Source organism: Sphaeramia orbicularis, chromosome 22 (assembly GCF_902148855.1).
Source record: "Sphaeramia orbicularis chromosome 22, fSphaOr1.1, whole genome shotgun sequence".
Classification (NCBI taxonomy): Eukaryota; Metazoa; Chordata; class Actinopteri; order Kurtiformes; family Apogonidae; genus Sphaeramia; species Sphaeramia orbicularis.
The window spans coordinates 37,550,821-37,569,663 of NC_043978.1; the positions used below are offsets into that span (position 1 = coordinate 37,550,821).

The window sequence follows — 18,843 nt, forward strand, 5'->3', positions numbered from 1 at the left end:
TACAATCAATTAAATCGATGTTAAACATTACTATATTTTTTCAACATTTGGTGAAAAGCTGGAAATTAAATGTACAGAAATGAAAAGTGAAAATAACTACCATAAAAGCAATCGGCATAGAAAATGTGACATGGGCATTCTGGGAAGTGCAGTTTAATAGAGGATTCCTAAAATAAAATGTAGCACGAGTACAAATGCAGAGAACAGTTGTAACTTCCATGAGCAGTGGAGATGCAGGCTCACGAAGACTCTCCTCAAACCCTCCCACATTTTTGGATGTTTGCGCTGCAGATGACATCACAGCTTTAAATATTCCCGTTGTTTCTTCCCACCCGTCCTCACTCATCTCTGTTCGACCAGCAGACACAGCCCCTCGGCGTTAACCATGTTTTAGTAGCTCAGCTAGCTTTCTAACTCAGACTACAAGCCTTGAAACAACCCTATCTGGCGGACAACCGCTCCCTCCTCGTCCGTTTTGTACCGCAAGATTCCACTTCCAACACCGGTCCTTCTCGGGGAGAAAAAGCGCCGACTGGGCTTCGTTGCGGAAAATAAGGGGGTAGTGGAGAAGAGGACTGGACTCAAGCCGGGCGTGGTAGCAAGAAAAAAACTCATCTTTTGTTGGTGAAACTTCAAAAAGTAGCAGCAATTATGTCGCTGTCGGTGCCGCAGAACGGAGTCAAGGCGGATAGTGAACCCGTTATCGAGCTGTTTGTGAAGGTAAGACTGCATCACAACCCGCATGGGAGAAGTTTGATATTAAAACCACTTTACTGAAGCCAAATAGGAGACTTTGGGAGATAAATGTCTTGTTTTTTAGTGTGGAAATGAAAGTAACGTTCGCTCTTCTTTGTGTAATTTAAGGTTTTGTTTAGCAAAAACCGTTAAGCTAGCTACAGTATTCACATGGTTTTCTGTATTTAATACAGTATATACGCGGAAAGAACAGAAACCATGATTTGTGAAGGGTACATTTTAACACTATTTATTTTCTTCTGTTTTTTTAATTATAACCCCTTTGGTAATGTGGCCATGTGGAGCCTGCGGTGTCACAGACTGGGCGGATGCAGCATAGCCCCCATCGTGGGGAAAACCTGCCATGCTTAAAGCTGGGCGCTAATGGAAAACAAAAGCTCTGGAGTTTTCTCGACCTGAACAATTGCTTACTTGCTCTTTCTTTTCGTCTTTAACTCTCAAAAAAGTTGTAGACAATAAAAACATAATAAAAAAAAACATGAGTAGACCCTGTAGTACTTGCATTAACCAGTTTAATGCCACTGTATGTCACGTTAAGGTCATCTTGTCAACAGTCTATCTCCCAATGACATCCAAGTTTCATCAATCCAGATACAGTCTTTTAAGGTTATTAAGGAAAATCTATATGTTGCAGACAGTTGTCACTGGTCCTTTCTGATTGTTTCCTCCAGGACAGCTCAGTGTGAGGGATGGTGTTGCACTACTACACTTACACACCACCTTCACTAAAACTGTATGGAAATGGCTCAGTTGTGAGGATGAGGATGGAGGGCGGTTTGTGAAAGGCTGTTTTCCTTTCTTCAGCCTGTTGCTTTGCAGGGCGGGAAACTGGCAACTGAAAGGAGGAGAAAAAAAGGGGGAGCATGTATGGGGCTGGGACACAAGGGGCAGGGGAGGGGTTTATGGGGGTCCTGGCTGACGGAGTGATGGGTGGCAGTGGTGACCAAAGCAGGACCTGATTGTAGTGGTGGCAGTAGATACTTTCAGCTTTAAAAAATTGAAAATTACACATAAGACCATAATAATGTAACTTTTTTATGTTGCAGGATAGTGTCATACCCAGAATCAAGTTATAGTGCTTGGTATTTCAGTTGTTTTTTTATTGTTAGGTTTCAAGGCTGTCACACATGTATTACTGCCAGTAAAGAGAGGCATTTATAGATTAATATAAGGCTTTGATCTTCAGTGTTTAAGGCAGAACCAGTGTAGACAAACTGGCCATTTCTTCTAACTACCTTTCACAGCCTGTAGGGGAGGTTACATCATCCCCCAGGCCTGGAAGGTTTACACATGTGGCGAGCTCTTCTTTCTCAACCCCTCCCTTATTGGACTGCGCTGCCTGCTTTACACAGGATTTTCTTCCAGTGTGTGTTTTCTTGACGTATCCGTGTTCATGCTACCTTTTTTGTCCCTGTCACTCTGTCATGGCTCTGTTATGTACCACCATCTGACATGTCCACATCTATTATTGATGCCGTTGTTCTTACTGTGGTGCATTTAACACAGTCATGGGAGACAAAGGCAGGCATGCAGGTTGCCATAGGCACACTGCTGCGAGCCAGGCCTCTGGGAACAGCTGATAACAAACTGTGTGTTCTTGCCACTCAGAGTGGTGTCAGATCTGTTAGAGCACTGCCACATATCAAAGCTGACTAATTATACTTGCAGAAAATGAGTCCCCTCTGAGAGTGTGGACCGAGAGGCGACAATGACAGTTTACCCATTAAAAGCATTTGACTGTCCCAGTTAAGAGGATTATGATGATCCTGCAACTTTTAATTCCACCAGCAATGTTTATAGCAACAGTTGTCACCTTACCATGAGAACACTGTCCTGTGCTCATCCTATTGGGTGTGGAAGTGATGCTTGTCATTGTATGTTTATTGCTCTCGGTTGCAAATGAGCCTGACATTATGGCTTTCTCGGTAGAATAAACCTTTGACCTCATCACAGTACAGCAGATTAGATATTGTTTTGCAGTCAAAGCTGGTCGTCTGTGCTGCTGAGCTGTGGAAGATGACTTCATAGAAGAGCTGGATGAAAATGTAGTACTGATATTTTCCAATATTAAGGATAAAACTTCAATAGAGTGTTTTTGGGCTCCATGATCTGAAAACAAAACATGATTCAGAAATAGCCTACTCTTTCTGCACTAAAACTAAATGCTATATATGAACATGACCATGGAGAACATCAGTTGCAATTAATAATGTTGTGGAACAAAAGGTGATGTTGCAATTTAGGCATTTTTCATGATTTACAGAAGGCAAAACCTTGATTAATTGAATCACTTTGATAGATTGTACTGAATTACTTCCCTATAGAATCCCCCTCTCTCTAACACAAAAATACTGTACAGTAGGGCTGGTCAATATTTTGAATTAATTCACTTATTTGAGATTTTGCTTCCTGAACATCTTGAAAAATACCTAAATCACAAAATTAAGATTATTCCTCTGGAGACCATACTTTCTCTTTTTTTTTTGAAAAGATAACCCAACTGTCCTGTATAGTAGCAATATAAACCTCACAATCTGACCATAATGGACTTCTGTACCACTCTATTTGTTCGACTGTGCTGTGAATCTAGAAAGACTGGAGACTGAAGCTGCATATTTTCCCTGGCACACCCATCCCTCTCCATTGATTATAGAAGCACCATATAAAATCAGACAGAGCAATGTGTGTGTGGAAGCTGCTCTTAATCCAGTAAGGGAAGGTGACTTCTACAGGATGGTGAAAGAGATTTATTAATTTTTATACCATAAAAGTTTAGTTTATCTCTTGCATTTCATTCAGGCATGCCACAGAGAACCTCTCCAGCAGGATACGACCTGACTGTAAAGCCTGCATGCAGAATTTAGATGAGTCTTCAGAAAAAGACGAGCGTTATTTCTGTTTGTATTTGTGTCTGTTGGCTAGGCGTTTGCCAAGGTCACACTACTGTTTGTGACGCCTTCTGCTGCCTCCAGACTTCCGTATGCTTGCCAGCACCGACAGCAGAGCCAGTAACATGTTGAAGCGCTTTTAAGTCTAGATGGCATAAGGGTCTGTCTGTGTTTGTCCTTCGAGACAATCTCATGGGAGTCATGAGAGCCTCCAACACACTAGAGAGAGGCCCCACAAAGCTCACTTTGCTGTAGCCTATCATCTTTTTCTTGCTGAAAATGAAAAATCCATAGTTAATGTTTCACACCCATTTCCTACTAAGTTTGCATCTTTTTATGTTTTCAGATGGCCTTGAAAGAGCTGTTCATGTCATAGTTTCATCAGTTGCAGCATGTGACAATCAGACTTGTGCCTTGTGATCTTCCATTCTAATGAAAACAGTGTCTTTTTTTTCCCTTTTTTTTTTTCAAATTTAGCGTTCACTGTGCTTAGTCAGTACAGTCCATTAAATTCCAGTTACTGTACAGGCGAAGTGTGACTGAGCAGCTGATGCAAAGCCAACCATAGATAATGATGATAATGGTAATTTGCAAACCTTAATCTAGTCAAGATTTGACATGCAGCTTGCTTACTGTTTGCATATTGCTTTTCATCTTAAAATAAACCATTCCAGCCCCCCTTGGGTGGTATTCTAGGCAATTGAGTGCTGCCTTTTTATAGGAAAATCAATAGAGCAGTTTATTTTACCCAAGCATTGTAGGAGTGCTGCAGTCAGCATCATGACTTGGGGGACAAAGATTAATGGCCTGTTACTGTTGTAGTGTGCTGTTCTGTTGCAGTTTACTGTTGTTTCTACTGTGAATTTGCTTTTTCAGCACCTGGTCATTCACTGTCTCCACATTGTAACTGTCTGGTTGACTGGCTCTAGGACACAAGCCCCATTAATTTGGCAGCGTGCTATAATCCCACTTAAAATAGAGGATTTGTGATTAATATTTGCAAATGCATGAGATTAATTGTACTGTAGCTCATGCAGTTAAGTTGAAGCATAGACTTTCACTGGCACAGTCTTATGTATGTCTGAGTACATGTCTTCTGTCTCATTTGTGCTGCTTGACCAGGAAGTCTGTGGCTAATGAGGCATTTCTTCTAAGCAATCTCGGTAACAGGAAGTGAGGCCAGCCTACAACAACATAGATCTAAGACTTTGAAGATTGGATTCTAATGCACAGTCTTGCTGGTACAAGCCTTGGTGCATTTACTTGTGCGTATTAAGAGGAGAGAAAATGACCTCTGCCCCTCTGTTAGATCATGCATTCACCTCATCTTCAAATGTTGTCTGACCCAAAAATCAGGGGTCTTCCTAGCTCACTACATTTGTAACCCAGTAAGTCTCAACATGATCCAGTGTACTTAAGTTTCACCTGCTGCATTCTTGAAAGAGATGACACAATAGAATCTTCTTAAGTGTACGTGACACAATATAATACCTCGGCACAAAGGGTAAGATGACAGGGGCTTCTTGACTCAGCATTTCAATAAACTATGCCCTGAACCATGGTTAGCAACTGAGGCTTGTTGATTAATTTTTTTATTGTTTGACCCATGTTATATTTTCCCATGCCCACAGTGATGTCCCTAAAAGTATATAAGTGTACAAACTGAAGATATTCAGCTTGCAGCTGTAAAGACCTAAAGAATTCAGAAAACCTTCAAATGTAAGGAGCTGGAATCTGAAAATTTTTTGACCTTTCTGATAACTAAGGATAACTTATTGAGGATATGAGGATGTTTGTGTACATACTCATGCACATTTAAGGACTGTGCAAGAGCTGCTCCTATTTTGTTTTGCATGTTAGATTTTTTATTATTTGAAAAGCACACAGCGCATCTCAGAGTTGACACAACTGACGAGTGGCAAAAGAGATGCTGTGTTTGCTCAGAATTTCTGATCGAGCCAGTTGTTTGTGTGGTCATGGTCCAGGCTTTCACTGCCATGCATATCTGGCATGTGTGGTAATAGCATTGTGTTGGTGCCAGAGGGTGGTTTACAGCTGTCTAGACCAGACATTTGTCCTGGAGAAATTGCAACAGAGTTCATTTCAGTTCAGGTTTTCGTTTGTTTGCAGCCCTCTACAGAGATGTGGGAGAGCTTAAGTTTCATGTATCTTTTAAAATTGTTAGGTTAAAATTGTGTATGCAGGTGTGAATGCATGTGTCTGCCCTAGTCATCAGTCTGGGCTGTGTGAATGTGTGGTGAGTCAAAGCTTGTGCCATTATTTATGTTGGACACTCGAAACAACAGTGTCGGTGAGGATGATTGTAGGTTGATGCTGATCTCTCACACAGCTGTCTTTGTTTTTCCATCACTTTGGATCTGTATTACTCATCACCAAACAATTTGAAAAAACCCAGCTTCGCTGTTTGTCTTCCCTCTTCTGCACCGAGGCTAGATAAAGTAGTTTAAACATTACTGACTGAGCTTACATCACTGCCATACAATGGTTATGCAGTAGCCCTGCTTTAGTCCTCGTCCTCCAACTTTCCATAGAAACTGATGGTGCTTAGACAACTCTCATGTGCTCCAGCACAGTAGGCCTGTGTCTGAGTGGAAGTCTTGAGTTTCCACTGAATGATGTAAGCCTGAGTCAGAGCCACACCAGGGAAGTGATGGTGTTTCCATGTTCCATTGGGGTCTGACTCCTCTGCACACTCAGCCCTGACTGTGGTCAAACTTCTATTGGCATTTACACTGAAATGTTCGTAATACCCTGTCTACTCAGATCTTTCATCTTTAACCTCTTCTTCATTTGGTGAAACCTGACATCATGAATATTTAAATGTTTTTATTTCTATATTTTCATCCCTTAAGGAAGATATCATATACCTCCAGAGCTGTGGTTCCATAGCTCTAACCTTTGACCTTATTTGGGATTGGGAAAATGACACAGTGTGTTTCAGTGTCATAGCAGAAATTCAGCCCAGAAAAGGTCACAAACAGCCATGTCCAAAAATGCCACCTTTAAGCTCAGTCTCAGCTGGTCTCAGTCCTGACTCCAGCCCAGCTTGCGAACTTGTTAACAAACAGGGAGAGGCGTTACCATGATGTTACCATGGTTACGCTGTCTCAAACGGACATTCCTGCTGTGTGTCAGAGCTAGAGGAGGAAAGCTGCAGCGCTTGTTAACATCGTCAGTTCCTTATTCGGTCAAAGTGTGGCTTGAACTTGCTGAGCAGCCCACCCAATTTAGAATCTGAAGTGTGGTGGGGAGGGGAAGGCTTGCGCCGCCATGTTACTAAAATTAGCCTGTGAGCAGAGACTGGGAGGGCCGTGACCAAGCTGAACAAGATCCATTGTCTGTGGCAGTTGGTTACTGTAACTCTGGTCCCATCACCAGTCTAAGAACAACTTCAGTTTAAGATGACTATGGTGGGGGAAAAAATACTACATGTCTGTAGGAATGTCAGAGAAGTGGTTGTGCCACATCTCAAACCTTTTTTATGTGGCTACCCATAAAATGTTATTGTAGTGGACTTGAGAGGAGGTTACCTGGTGTGCTTGTTAAAGTGAACACTCTCTAAAGCACTATTCCTTTACTTTTTTCTGGGGGCCCATTAAAAAATTACAGTCCTATTGTGACCCAATTTAAATAGGACTTGGCTCCTTTTCATAACAAAGGAATTTATGTATCAATAAACATTCATGTTCATATATTTCCCCCAGCAATCTTTTAAGAGACCAGACATTTCTAAGAGATATATGTCGATAAATTAGCATTTATTCAGAGTTTACCCCCCCCCCCCCCCCCGGGTCATCACTATAACAAATTATCTAACAAATTATCTACACGAGCCTTTTATTTTGTGCGTGCATTTATCATAATGGTATCTCAGAATGATCAAAAACATTAGTCTGGTTGAAAGTTTGTAAATGTTTAAATGTTGTTTTTATTTTGTGACCTGAATTAAAAGCTGCTGTAACTTAGCTGTGAATCATTCACTTATCATATGTGAGCTTTTTACTTTTGGTTGCATTGTTCTGATCACTGCAGAGGTGTGTGAAGGTGGTCATTACATCATTGTCATCATGAGCAATGTAAGAGGGGAAGTGATAGAGCTCCAGTATGACCTCACTGTGTTTGAGAGGTGATTGTGTGTTTCCTGGGCAGACCAAGGTCTCATTGTACTCCTGCAGGCCCTCACCATCCTGAACAGACTCCTAGATAACATCCGATTTCAGCATGACTCACACCCTCCACTGGGCAGCTGTGTGTGTTTGGCATTAAATAAATAAGCATCTGTTGATTCACCATCCATCCACTGATCCTAAATAAAGCGCCAGTCTGTTAGCAGCAGTCAGCTGCTGCTGGTTCTGTGCCCCAGAAGTTATTTTCGCTGTCTCACATGAGGGGGAAATCTTAAAACTCTGTGAAAGATGGTGTAACGGTCTGCAGGTTGTGAGTCATATTTGACACAGGAGGCAACAAAGCAGGCGGGTCCAGCACTGCTTAGTGTTTCAGTGTTCCAGTAAATGTTGGTTGTATTTATAATTCAGCCATTGGTTTACTTTTTGGAAAATGTGCACCTTTTTTGCCTCATGTGCTTTGCCTTATAAGGGCCTACTTCAGAATAATTTCTCGCCTTGCTTGTGTGTTTTATTGGGGTGCTTTTTTTCCTCTTTTCAGCAACTGGTGACGTACTTAAAAACAGACAAAAAGTGCTTTGTGTTGTTGTTATAGAAGGGTCTCCAGAAGGCCTTTTCTGAATGTCACACTTTAATGGAGGCACTTTGGCAAAACCTAGCTGGATGGAGGACATTGTTTGAAGGACTGCCCTGAAGATCTGTAGATGCAGTTTTAGGTAATTGTTCTGGTTTTAGTTGTGGTTTTCATGTAACTCCTGAAGTTGCAGTTTGTGTTATTCTGAAGGTGGAGCGAGTCCATATAGACAAAAGTAGGACAACCTTTCCTTAATGCTGCAGATGTATGTCACTGGGAGCAGAAAGGCAGCTTCACCAGCATCATCACTTAAACTAAACAAAACACCCTCTTCGGCGGGAGTAACAGGACATTTCTGGAATAGTTTCTCCCTCCTCCCCAAACGCCCAGCCCCCCTCTGACTCCACAGAGGGGCCCAGGACAAGGGGAGAGGAATAGAAGGGGGAGAAGTAGGAGGAGGAAGAAAGAAGCAGCGTGCCAAAAGCACACAACCTCCTCAGCTTGCTGTCTTTCAGTTTCTCCCGCTGAAAGCATCCATTACGGTCTGTAATGCTGTTTAGCACTACCTATGATACCTTATTTCCTCCTCATTTCTTTTAATAGCTCCCTCACTCTTGCTGTCTTGACTACAGCAGTTCCCTTTCATCAGTGTCTTTAGTGTAGAAGTGCAGTCTTTTCTGCAGTAGACTCCAGAGGGAAGGAGGACAGGCTCCGCTACCACAGCTCTCATGTGTAACTCCTAACTTGAGATACCTGAGCCATAAAAGCTGCTCATTGATGAAGTACGGCAAACATCTATTGACTTGTAAATGATTATGCATCATGAGATTTGCATTTTTGTCTCTGCAAATAACTTGCTTTTACCTGTGAAGTGGTAATCCCCTTTACTATGTGCTCTGCTTTCCATGTCATATGTGTCTGGCCATTGCCATGGGAACAGTTGCTGTGCTGCTTTGCCACCCTTGATCCAGAGCTGAATGGATCTCTGTAGGTGTAACGCTGTGGGGAAAATGGAGTAATCATGCACTGATGTCTTTCTGATCCTCTGAGGTTGTGCTAATGCTAGTCCAGTGACAATTCATGACACCCCCCCAAGACTTGATGGCCAAAGCTTCACTTCAGAATCGAATAATGTAAGGGGAAAAGGAGACTTTCATTTGCTGAACAAAGGCAGTGATCTAATCCAAGCTTTTCAGATATTGAATTCGGAGGGGTAGGGAAGGGAGAGAGAGGACAGCCGCAGTACAATGGGAGCCAGCAGGCAGATCAAACAGAGCCATCCCACTGGGTGTTACCCAGAAGACAACAGCAGTGGCCTGTCCGAACCAGCAAGGAGCTGCCTGGCAGACTCAACACTCCACAACAAAGTACTCTTTTGAGAACATTTCAGAACCTGCATCACCCATTCTTATTTGTTAAGCTAAAACTTTGAATCCTCTTCTGTTTTCATGTTCTCTGGCAGAATGTACGACTCACAGCAAAGTTGTGGATGTGTGTTATTATACAAATACACACATCTTGTGTAATACTTCTGCAAGGAAGTATTGGCAAGTAAGAAAGAAAAGAGGCTGATACAGAGGTGAGAACTGCAGTGAATGGAAGTGTAGAGTGACTGCAGACAAAAAGAAGCCATATTCAGCCATTTTACAGAAGCACTGCAACAGTAATACATTGAATGAAGAGGTGCATTCCAGAGCACAGATACTTGAATGACCTCCATGCTTGTCCTTGTGAATAGATGAATACAGTGTATTCTTTTTTGGCCTGCCTTGTCTGGAGAATGGCATACCACAAGACTTGGTATCCACAGAGCTACTTGTCTTTGTCTTTCAGTGTGCACCTGATCTGTAATAAAGGCACTGATATGTCTGTATTTAACATTTTTTTTCAAAATAAGTAAACTTGAGATAACATTTGCTTAGAAAATTGTTGATTAATGGAATTTCATGATAAGAGTTCTCAAGATTACATTGCAATCTAAGTAGACTGTATTGGGGAGGGTATTGTATGTGGTAGTCGCCATAACAAATTTTATTAAGATGCTGTTCGAAGCTCTGGTAATACACAAATTGGTAATTCTTTCTTCTAATGTGAAGACCAAATTATATTTATCCTTTGCTTTTCTCTGCTCGCTCCCTGTGTGGCTTTGAGTGAGCAATGCAAGGGATAATTTAGAGCGTAAAAGAAAGGCAGCGCATGACAATGAGATGGATGGGAAGACCAGAGATGTCTCTGACAGTTTGTAGCACTCTTCCATATCCATGTGATTACTGAAACAGAGAGAGTGAACCATAACTGCCATCTGTACTGTTTCTTAAAAGCTGTTTGTCCTATCTGTTGTAGGGGGAAGATCATTCACTTTCAAATTGAACAACACACGCCAACTCCATTGATCTCATTCCCACAATCACTACATAGTGTTGTATTTGTGCAGTCTAGCAAAAGTGAACACAAGAAGCCATTCTGGTCTTAATCACGTCAGAAGTTTCCTCTTACTCTTAGACAGTAGTTCTGCAGATTAATGGAGGGGAAGTGTGCTGAAGCATTTAAGACAAGGGGGTCACCTCTCTACTCTCTCCCTCCTCTTTAAATGTTATGAGGGCGGCCTGTAATGGTATGAAAGACTCATTGTTGGAAATGGCCCCTCGCTGGGCGAGCACTGTAAAGTGCCCTAGGCCATAAAGGTTGCGCAACAGAGATGTGATCTCCGTTAAGATAACTAGGGCCTTTTTCCCATTTTGGCTGTAACTATAAGCCACCTGCTATCAGTAGTAAAGACCTGTTTTTAGATAACCACTGTTCGCCTGCTATCTTGCATTTTATGCTTGCAGCAATTTTATCTCTTTACTTCAATTATTTGTGTACTTAGACTTAAGGAGCTATGATGTTGGATTCACTCAATCTGACCCCATATGTTTCAGGCTGGAAGTGATGGAGAGAGCATCGGGAACTGTCCCTTCTCACAGAGGCTCTTCATGATCCTGTGGCTCAAAGGAGTAGTCTTCAATGTCACCACAGTGGACCTCAAGAGGTGAGCACCAAACCCATCCCACATCTTCTACTTTCTTACCCTTCTCCTCCTCCTTTCTCCCCTTTCATTGGTTGTTGAGCCAGCATGAAAACATCTTTTCCTCCTTTTGATAGCCTCCCACAGCAATTCTGGGCGTTTCCACAAAGGTCTACACAGCTCTGATCCGCTTTGATCCAGCCCCACCTCTAACATGCTCACTGCTTCCCCACTGCTTATTTGGTTTTCCCATGACCCTTTCCCAGACTGAAGAAAATCAGAGAAAAATAAACATACAGACTCTGGAGAGGCTATTTAAGGTTCTTCACTTTGCTCACATCCTGCCTAGAATTTGGTGAGCAACATGTTATTTTTCACCACCAAGAAGCTCAAAACTGGGATCACATGTGTGTTCCAGTACCAGGAGCTCTTTACCACTGTGTCTCTGCCTGTATGATTCATCTAAATGTTTTTCCACTGCCTAAACCATGCAGTCAAGTACCAGATTATTTTCAGGCATGGTCAGATGGATGTCTGGTTTCTATGGTCTTTCTGTCACGTGTGTTTGACTCAGGGAGTCAGGATTTCTGATGGTTGGTTCCAAAATGTGCTTCACCGCCAGGCGTCTCCTCCTTTTCAGACATAGCAACTGCTATTCTAACGAAACACAACAAAGGTGTATTTGATAGATGCTCTGCTTTTATAAAGTGCTCTAAGGGAAGTGGCAGTGCATAAGTTTGGGTTTATTTGCATGTATGGTTTTTCCCCTGCATATGCTGGCAGAAGCCATGTAACATTAAACAGTGCTGGCTGATGTCCTTTAAAAGGCAATGGAGGATGTCCACTTACTTAGCAGTGTCTCTTTACTTCACAGTCTTGAAACACGACCATTCTTCAGGTGGAGCTAATACTTGCAGCTTTATTTTTTTATTTATTTGTCTTCAGATCTTTCTACAGATATATGATTATTTCTAGCTTTTTATTTCTATTTATTTTTACAAATTTATATGAATTATAGCTTTTATTTTTTCTTTCATTCATGTCTTTGAATCTTGAGTCAACATGAAACAGCTGTATTGTTAAAGGAGGCGTGTGTTTGCCATATTTATTGCTCCTTTTTTATTGTCACTGCATGTTGTTAGGGTTGTAGAAGGACATGAATGTCACATGTCACTACATTACGTGAGTGGTTTTATGTTCCCTTCTTTTGTCTTTGCTTGGAACTAGGTTGTTGGTTTTTTTTTTTTAATGAAAAGTTTGTGATTCTTGGGCAGTAACTTGCCCACTCCTCCCTGATATGGGGTGAGGGTGCGACTTCAACTCTTTGGCATGTAGACAGGAAGTGATTTCTTTTTTGTGACCTTAAATGGCTTGTCCCACTACTCCATTGTGTTTATTATAAACACCTTGAACAAGAAGTGTTTTTTTTTTTTTCATTAGCTGTATTATATAAATAAGGGTTAACACAGTACACTGCTGACTCACACCATTTAACAGTTGTTGAGACTGTGCTGTGTGTGTTTTTGTTTTTTTATTCATAAGATATTTAAGCTTCAGGATTGTGTGGATTTCACAAGTCTGTGTTTACACTAACCTTACAACACATGCCCTGTTTTTGTTGTTGTTTTGTTTATGTGTCAGTGTCATCTGCTGCCCAGAGACATCTGGTACAAAATGTGCTGGTTTGAAGGCTGCAGAGGGACAGGAACGCACAAACACAGAGATAAACACACTGTTAAAGACAGAGCAGCTCTGGTTGTTAGAGGAAAGGCATGGCTGGATGCCTCTAGAAAGTATAGGTCTGCTTTGAATGTAGAAACCACTTGCATACAGTTTTTGTTATGTTTCGTGGTACATCTGACCAGTATGTCTTTTGTCTTATTTATGTTAATCTCTTGATTATTTGTGGTTATGAAAAGTATTTAAAAAAAAACAACCTTGATCAAAGGTGATTTCATCTCTGTTTTTTTTTTTTTTTTTTTTTTTTTTTTTTTTTTTTAAATTTCTCCATCTTCCTAATAATTCCTTAATGTGTCATTTAGGAAGCCTGCTGACCTCCAGAATCTGGCTCCAGGCACACACCCGCCTTTCATCACATTCAACGGCGAGGTCAAAACCGATGTCAATAAGATAGAGGAGTTCCTTGAAGATGTTCTCTGTCCACCCAAGTGAGTGTTTTTCACCCCTGTGTTAAGAGTTTGCCACACCCAGACAGATGCACTGTGCTGCTGTTGCAAAGCGTAGACATTAATTTTGACAAAAAAAGAATTTAGTCCCTTGATAAATGTATTTCTTTGTGTGCGTAATTGCAGGTACATCAAGCTTGGTGCGCGGCACCCTGAGTCAAACACGACTGGCATGGACATCTTTGCCAAGTTTTCAGCTTACATTAAGAACTCAAAGCCAGATGGAAATGAAGGTAAGTTACCGTCTTTCACACACACAGCAGAGTTGTGTGTCAGTTAAAAGCAGAGATCCACAAACCTTCCTATTGTGCAGGCAGAGTTGTTTGGTTGCTAGGCGACATCGATAGCCCTGCCCTGATTGGTGGAATAAAGCCCCACTCAGGAACACAGAGCTTTTGTTCTGCTGCCTCCTCCTGTCCACATGCATTTTTCCTCTGACACTGCTTCACCTTGTGAAGAACGGCTATTCTAAGAATGAACCATTCACAATATCATCCTTCCTGTTAGTATTAAAGCAGTGGTTCCCAACCTTTTTTGGCTCATGACCCCATTATAACGTCACAAATTTCTGGCGACCCCAGACATTCAAAATGTAGAGTTTTTTTGCTAAAATTAATTTGTTTTTGATTATGTAATAGTTTGCTATACTATGTTGCAAATAAATGTTAGTTTTAGATGACATTTAGTCTATATTATGTATATTATTATGGACAGAGGCAGAAAGGCTAGGTTGAGATTACTGCACAAAGTGAGAATTTTATTTTCCTTGGTCAGGATATGTACAGTCAGTCAAACTTGTATTTAAAGGCTGCAAATTAATACTGAAAAAACAATAACCCAAACTATGAATTATGTCTGAGCTGCAGCATCTTAAACCAACCACAATGGATAAATGAAAGATAAACAGTACCACAGTGCTTCAGTTTCAGCTTCAGTTTGTCTCTCTCAACTCACCATATATTTTTTTTATTAGTAAGTTTTTATTTTTAGAAATTTCAGGTGACCCCATTTGAATTCCAGGCGACCCTATGTGGGGTCTTGACCCCAAGGTTGAAAAACACTGTATTAAAGCATCCTGCACCCTGCTTGAACAGAGGGTCCATATCACAGTTGTTACAGATAGAGGTAAAGACCTATTCAGAAAATATATTTAATCTGTTTTCTTAATGATTATTTTGAATTCTGGGTAAAGCCATTCATAGCATTGTTTCCTCTGGAGGATGTTCATGATATTCATAAAATTCCAAGATTTGGTATCATGCTTTAGTTGGCTGTTCTCTGCCTTGGGAAAATATTGAACCATGGTGAGGTGGATCTGAAATCCAACGCTATGTCAACAGAGTTTGAGGTAGAATCTCATGGTTCAGTGATAAGTGTTCTCCAAAGCTATTCACACGTCAAGTCTACTACAGGACTGCACAACTGAATCCAGCCTGAAGCTATGTTCAGATCATATTTTCCAACAATAAACTGCACTGAATCTATTATTAATGAATAATCTATATAGATGGATAGATGTAAGGAAGGGGACATAGTTTAATGTGGGCTTAGCAAAGACAGGGTTTTGTATAGAGCTGTTGTATTAAACTGCTATTTGAACCAACTTATGTATTTATAATATAGTATGTCATCCATCCATTTTCTGAACCATTTAGTCCTTGTGAGGGTCGCGGGGGTGCTGGAGTCTATCTTGACTACCAACAAACAAAGGCAGGGTACATCCTTGGCATGTTGCCAGTTCTTAACAGGGCTTACAGTATGTCTGCATTACTGATGTGCAGGCACAGACTTTTTGTCTATTGATAAAATGCTACCCTCTTGTGGCCGATCTTTATATTGCACATGTCTGAAGAGGCCTTGAGATTAAATCATTTGTCAGAAATTAATTATATCCTAATTTCTGGACCTTAAACTTAATGTGATTGTTCTTGATCATTTCAATAATATTTGACATGTTCTTCGTAGCTCTGGAGCGTGGACTGCTGAAGACTTTGCAGAAACTAGATGAATATCTTCGCTCGCCACTGCCTGATGAGATCGACCACAACAGCATTGAGGATGTCAAGGTCTCCAACCGCAAGTTTCTGGACGGAGATGAAATGACCCTGGCTGACTGTAACCTGCTGCCTAAGCTGCACATTGTGAAGGTCAGTAAAGAAAGCTGGATTTAACCAAGTGGATGTTCACATTTAATGATGTGAAAGTTTGTTTTTGACAGTTTTTGTAACTTGGGTATCTCTTTAAGGCTTTTATTTCCTGATCCAGATAATGGTCTGTTTTCTTTCTACAATTTTAAGTGATGATTTTTTAAATGACTGTTCCTATTATTGGGTGAAGCTATAATACGAAACCTTTTCACAATAAAACTTCTATGTTGCATATTTTGTTGACTTGTGTACTTGATGTTAAAAACATTTGATATCAGTCTTTAAATATTATTCAGATTTTATTGAATGTAATGAGCCACTTCATTTGACCACCCGTCAATATCAATCATAGTGTTATTAGTTACTTCATTAATATTTCATAACTAGTGTTAGTTGATGTCATTTCATTTGAATCAAATTACATGAATTGACTGCACATCACTCCAAGTAAAGTGAATAATACCTTACCTCAAATAAACCAACCATTCTGTCTGATTTTTATCATTACTAATGTGGAATAAACCATTAGTCTACACTACCTCACAACATCACTAAAATATATCTTCTGTGTGAATTGAGAGACCCCTTCAGCGGAAATTAACATGCTGTGTTTTCACTTTTTGAAAGTGTTTTTCTTATTTATTTCTTTTTTAGTAATTAACTCCAACTACCTCTTACTCCACTGAATTTCCCTGTTGTGGGATCAGTAAAATCTGATCTAAACTAATGCAATGACAAGTCAAACTACTTGGGATGTTTCACCAAAATGTGATCTGTAAAATTTTTTAAAAATGCCGTTATGGCTGTAAAAGTGTTTATACAACTTAATATCCATATTCCCTCAGGTGGTGACCAAGAAGTACAGAGGTTTTGACATCCCCAAAGAGATGACGGCCATCTGGAAGTACCTGAACAACGCCTACACACGCGAAGAGTTCACCAACACCTGCCCCAGTGACAAGGAGATCGAAATCGCCTACGCAGACGTAGCCAAGAGGCTGGTCAAATAAGCTCCTTTTTTTCTGACCTCCTCCCTCCATCCCTTGCACCGTAACGCCTCGCTACACCTCCATGTCTCCTCTCCAGCACCTGGACTGATGTGCTCATTCATGAGAAAGACTCTGGACTTCTTTCCTTCTCTATTCCATTTAGAGCAAAACCCCAACGCACGGTCATTTTGTTTCCCCTCTTTAGTCTCCGGTTTTATGAAGATTTCTTTAGTTGATTCAGCAAAGGTCACCATTGTCCCATCTTTCTCATTAATTGCCTTTTTTCCCAATTTCCTATGAATGTTGTGACATGTTGAAAGCAAAGAAAACCAGTCGGATATGAGAGCCTGCATGTGCACCAGTGCTTATCAGTGTTGGGAGTCTCGTCAGATGCGCTCCCCGATAAGTGACCTTCGAGTTGGCCTTCTCTTTGCCTGCAGAGAAAAGGCCACAAGCTGTTGATTTTCTGTTGTCTGTTAAATATTGAAGTTGCTTTTTCTAGGAATACTATAAAATGAACACTGAGAAGCTTTGTTTCCCTGTCTTTTGGTTTAAGACGCATTGTAAACAGTGTTGAAGCTCCGTTGCTTCTGGCTCAAGTATTGCACAGGTTTACACAGAAGCTACAGCTAATCCAAACCTGAGTGGTCGGCATATCAAGTGAGAGATGCTTTATTTTAATTTTGCTGTTAAAAATAAATAAGTGTAAGTGCAGGTAAGGCCACTTGGTGTACCTGCTCTGATTTCCTTCTTGCCTCCGACAGGCAAAAATCTTGTAGCTCAGCACAGTAGAAATGTAGGAAAATTATAACAACTAAAGAAAAATAAAACCAAGGTTGATGAAAGATCTATACATATGTAGCTTTCAGATCTGCTTTGGACTGGTCTTTTGGCAGTCATCATATCACCAATAACAGTGTCCATGTAGACACTGACACACTGAGCACTACTATTCATTTTCCAGAGAAGCCAGCCGTCTCTTCTGTCATCCAGCATGTGTTCTCTAGCAGTAGCAGTAGTTGGGATTACATATTGCGGACCAAAAAGGGGCACATTATTTTGTTCTCACTGTGGATAGGAACTAATGAAATCAAGGCGAATAAACACAGTCTCATTGTCATTTTCTCCATAACCTACAGATGGAGGGACACTAAAGTGCGGTCAGGCACCAGGAAAGGTGACACTAAAGATATTTATGACAAATTTCACTTTCTCTTCGGTATGTAGATCGATTTCTAAGGTAGTGAATGTATGTTATTGATACAGTAGCTCCAAAAGTGCTTTAGTACGAATAAAGCAAAACCACATTTTGTTTTCTCCTGTTTTGTTATGAAAGAAATTTGATAAGAAAAAAAGGAATTGTAAATATTTGTTGTGATTGCTCAGAATTCAATGTGTAAAGTTTATACATTTCATCAGAATTTTGAGACAATGGGCCATTTCTTGCCTGCTTGGATTTTAATTGGAGATAAACACCTGCTCTTTGCCTTATTTTCTCTCTGCTGACATTTTGCAGGAAGCATTTTTCAAGAGATCATTAAAACATGAGTGTGACGTTGTACAAAGAAAAATATCCAAGCTATGTCATGGCTTTTTTTTTATTATTATTATTATTTTAACATTGACTGAACTGAAATAAACTTCGTATTGGCACTCAGATTTGTGTCTGACTGGACTCAGTACTCATATTATCAGGACTTATTGCTCAAATCTGTCGTGTGTGTGTGTGTGTGTATATGTATATATATATATATATATATATATATATATATATATATATATATACACACATACATACAGGGTGGGGAAGCAAAATTTACAATATTTTGAGGCAGGGATTGAAAGACAGTGTATGACCAATTAGTTTATTGAAAGTCATGAGAATTTATTTGCCACAAGAAAATTGACATAATAGAAAATGTTTTTATTCTATGTGTCCTCCTTCTTTCTCAATAACTGCCTTCACACGCTTCCTGAAACTTGCACAAGTGTTCCTCAAATATTCGGGTGACAACTTCTCCCATTCTTCTTTAATAGTATCTTCCAGACTTTCTCGTAATAGTTTTGCTCATAGTCGTTCTCTTCTTTACATTATAAACAGTCTTTATGGACACTCCAACTATTTTTGAAATCTCCTTTGGTGTGACGAGT

General features: G+C 40.4%; 1 protein-coding gene across 1 annotated transcript; it reads left to right on the plus strand.

Annotated features, from left to right (window-relative positions):
• Positions 1 to 302: 302 nt before the first annotated feature.
• Positions 303 to 18,349, plus strand: clic4 (chloride intracellular channel 4). The gene is made up of 6 exons (XM_030127261.1): positions 303 to 720; positions 11,285 to 11,394; positions 13,413 to 13,538; positions 13,683 to 13,789; positions 15,522 to 15,703; positions 16,549 to 18,349. Exons 1-6 carry the CDS (start codon positions 652 to 654, stop codon positions 16,711 to 16,713), a joined length of 759 nt encoding a protein of 252 aa, XP_029983121.1. The 5' UTR covers positions 303 to 651; the 3' UTR covers positions 16,714 to 18,349.
• The last annotated feature ends 494 nt before the right edge of the window (positions 18,350 to 18,843 follow it).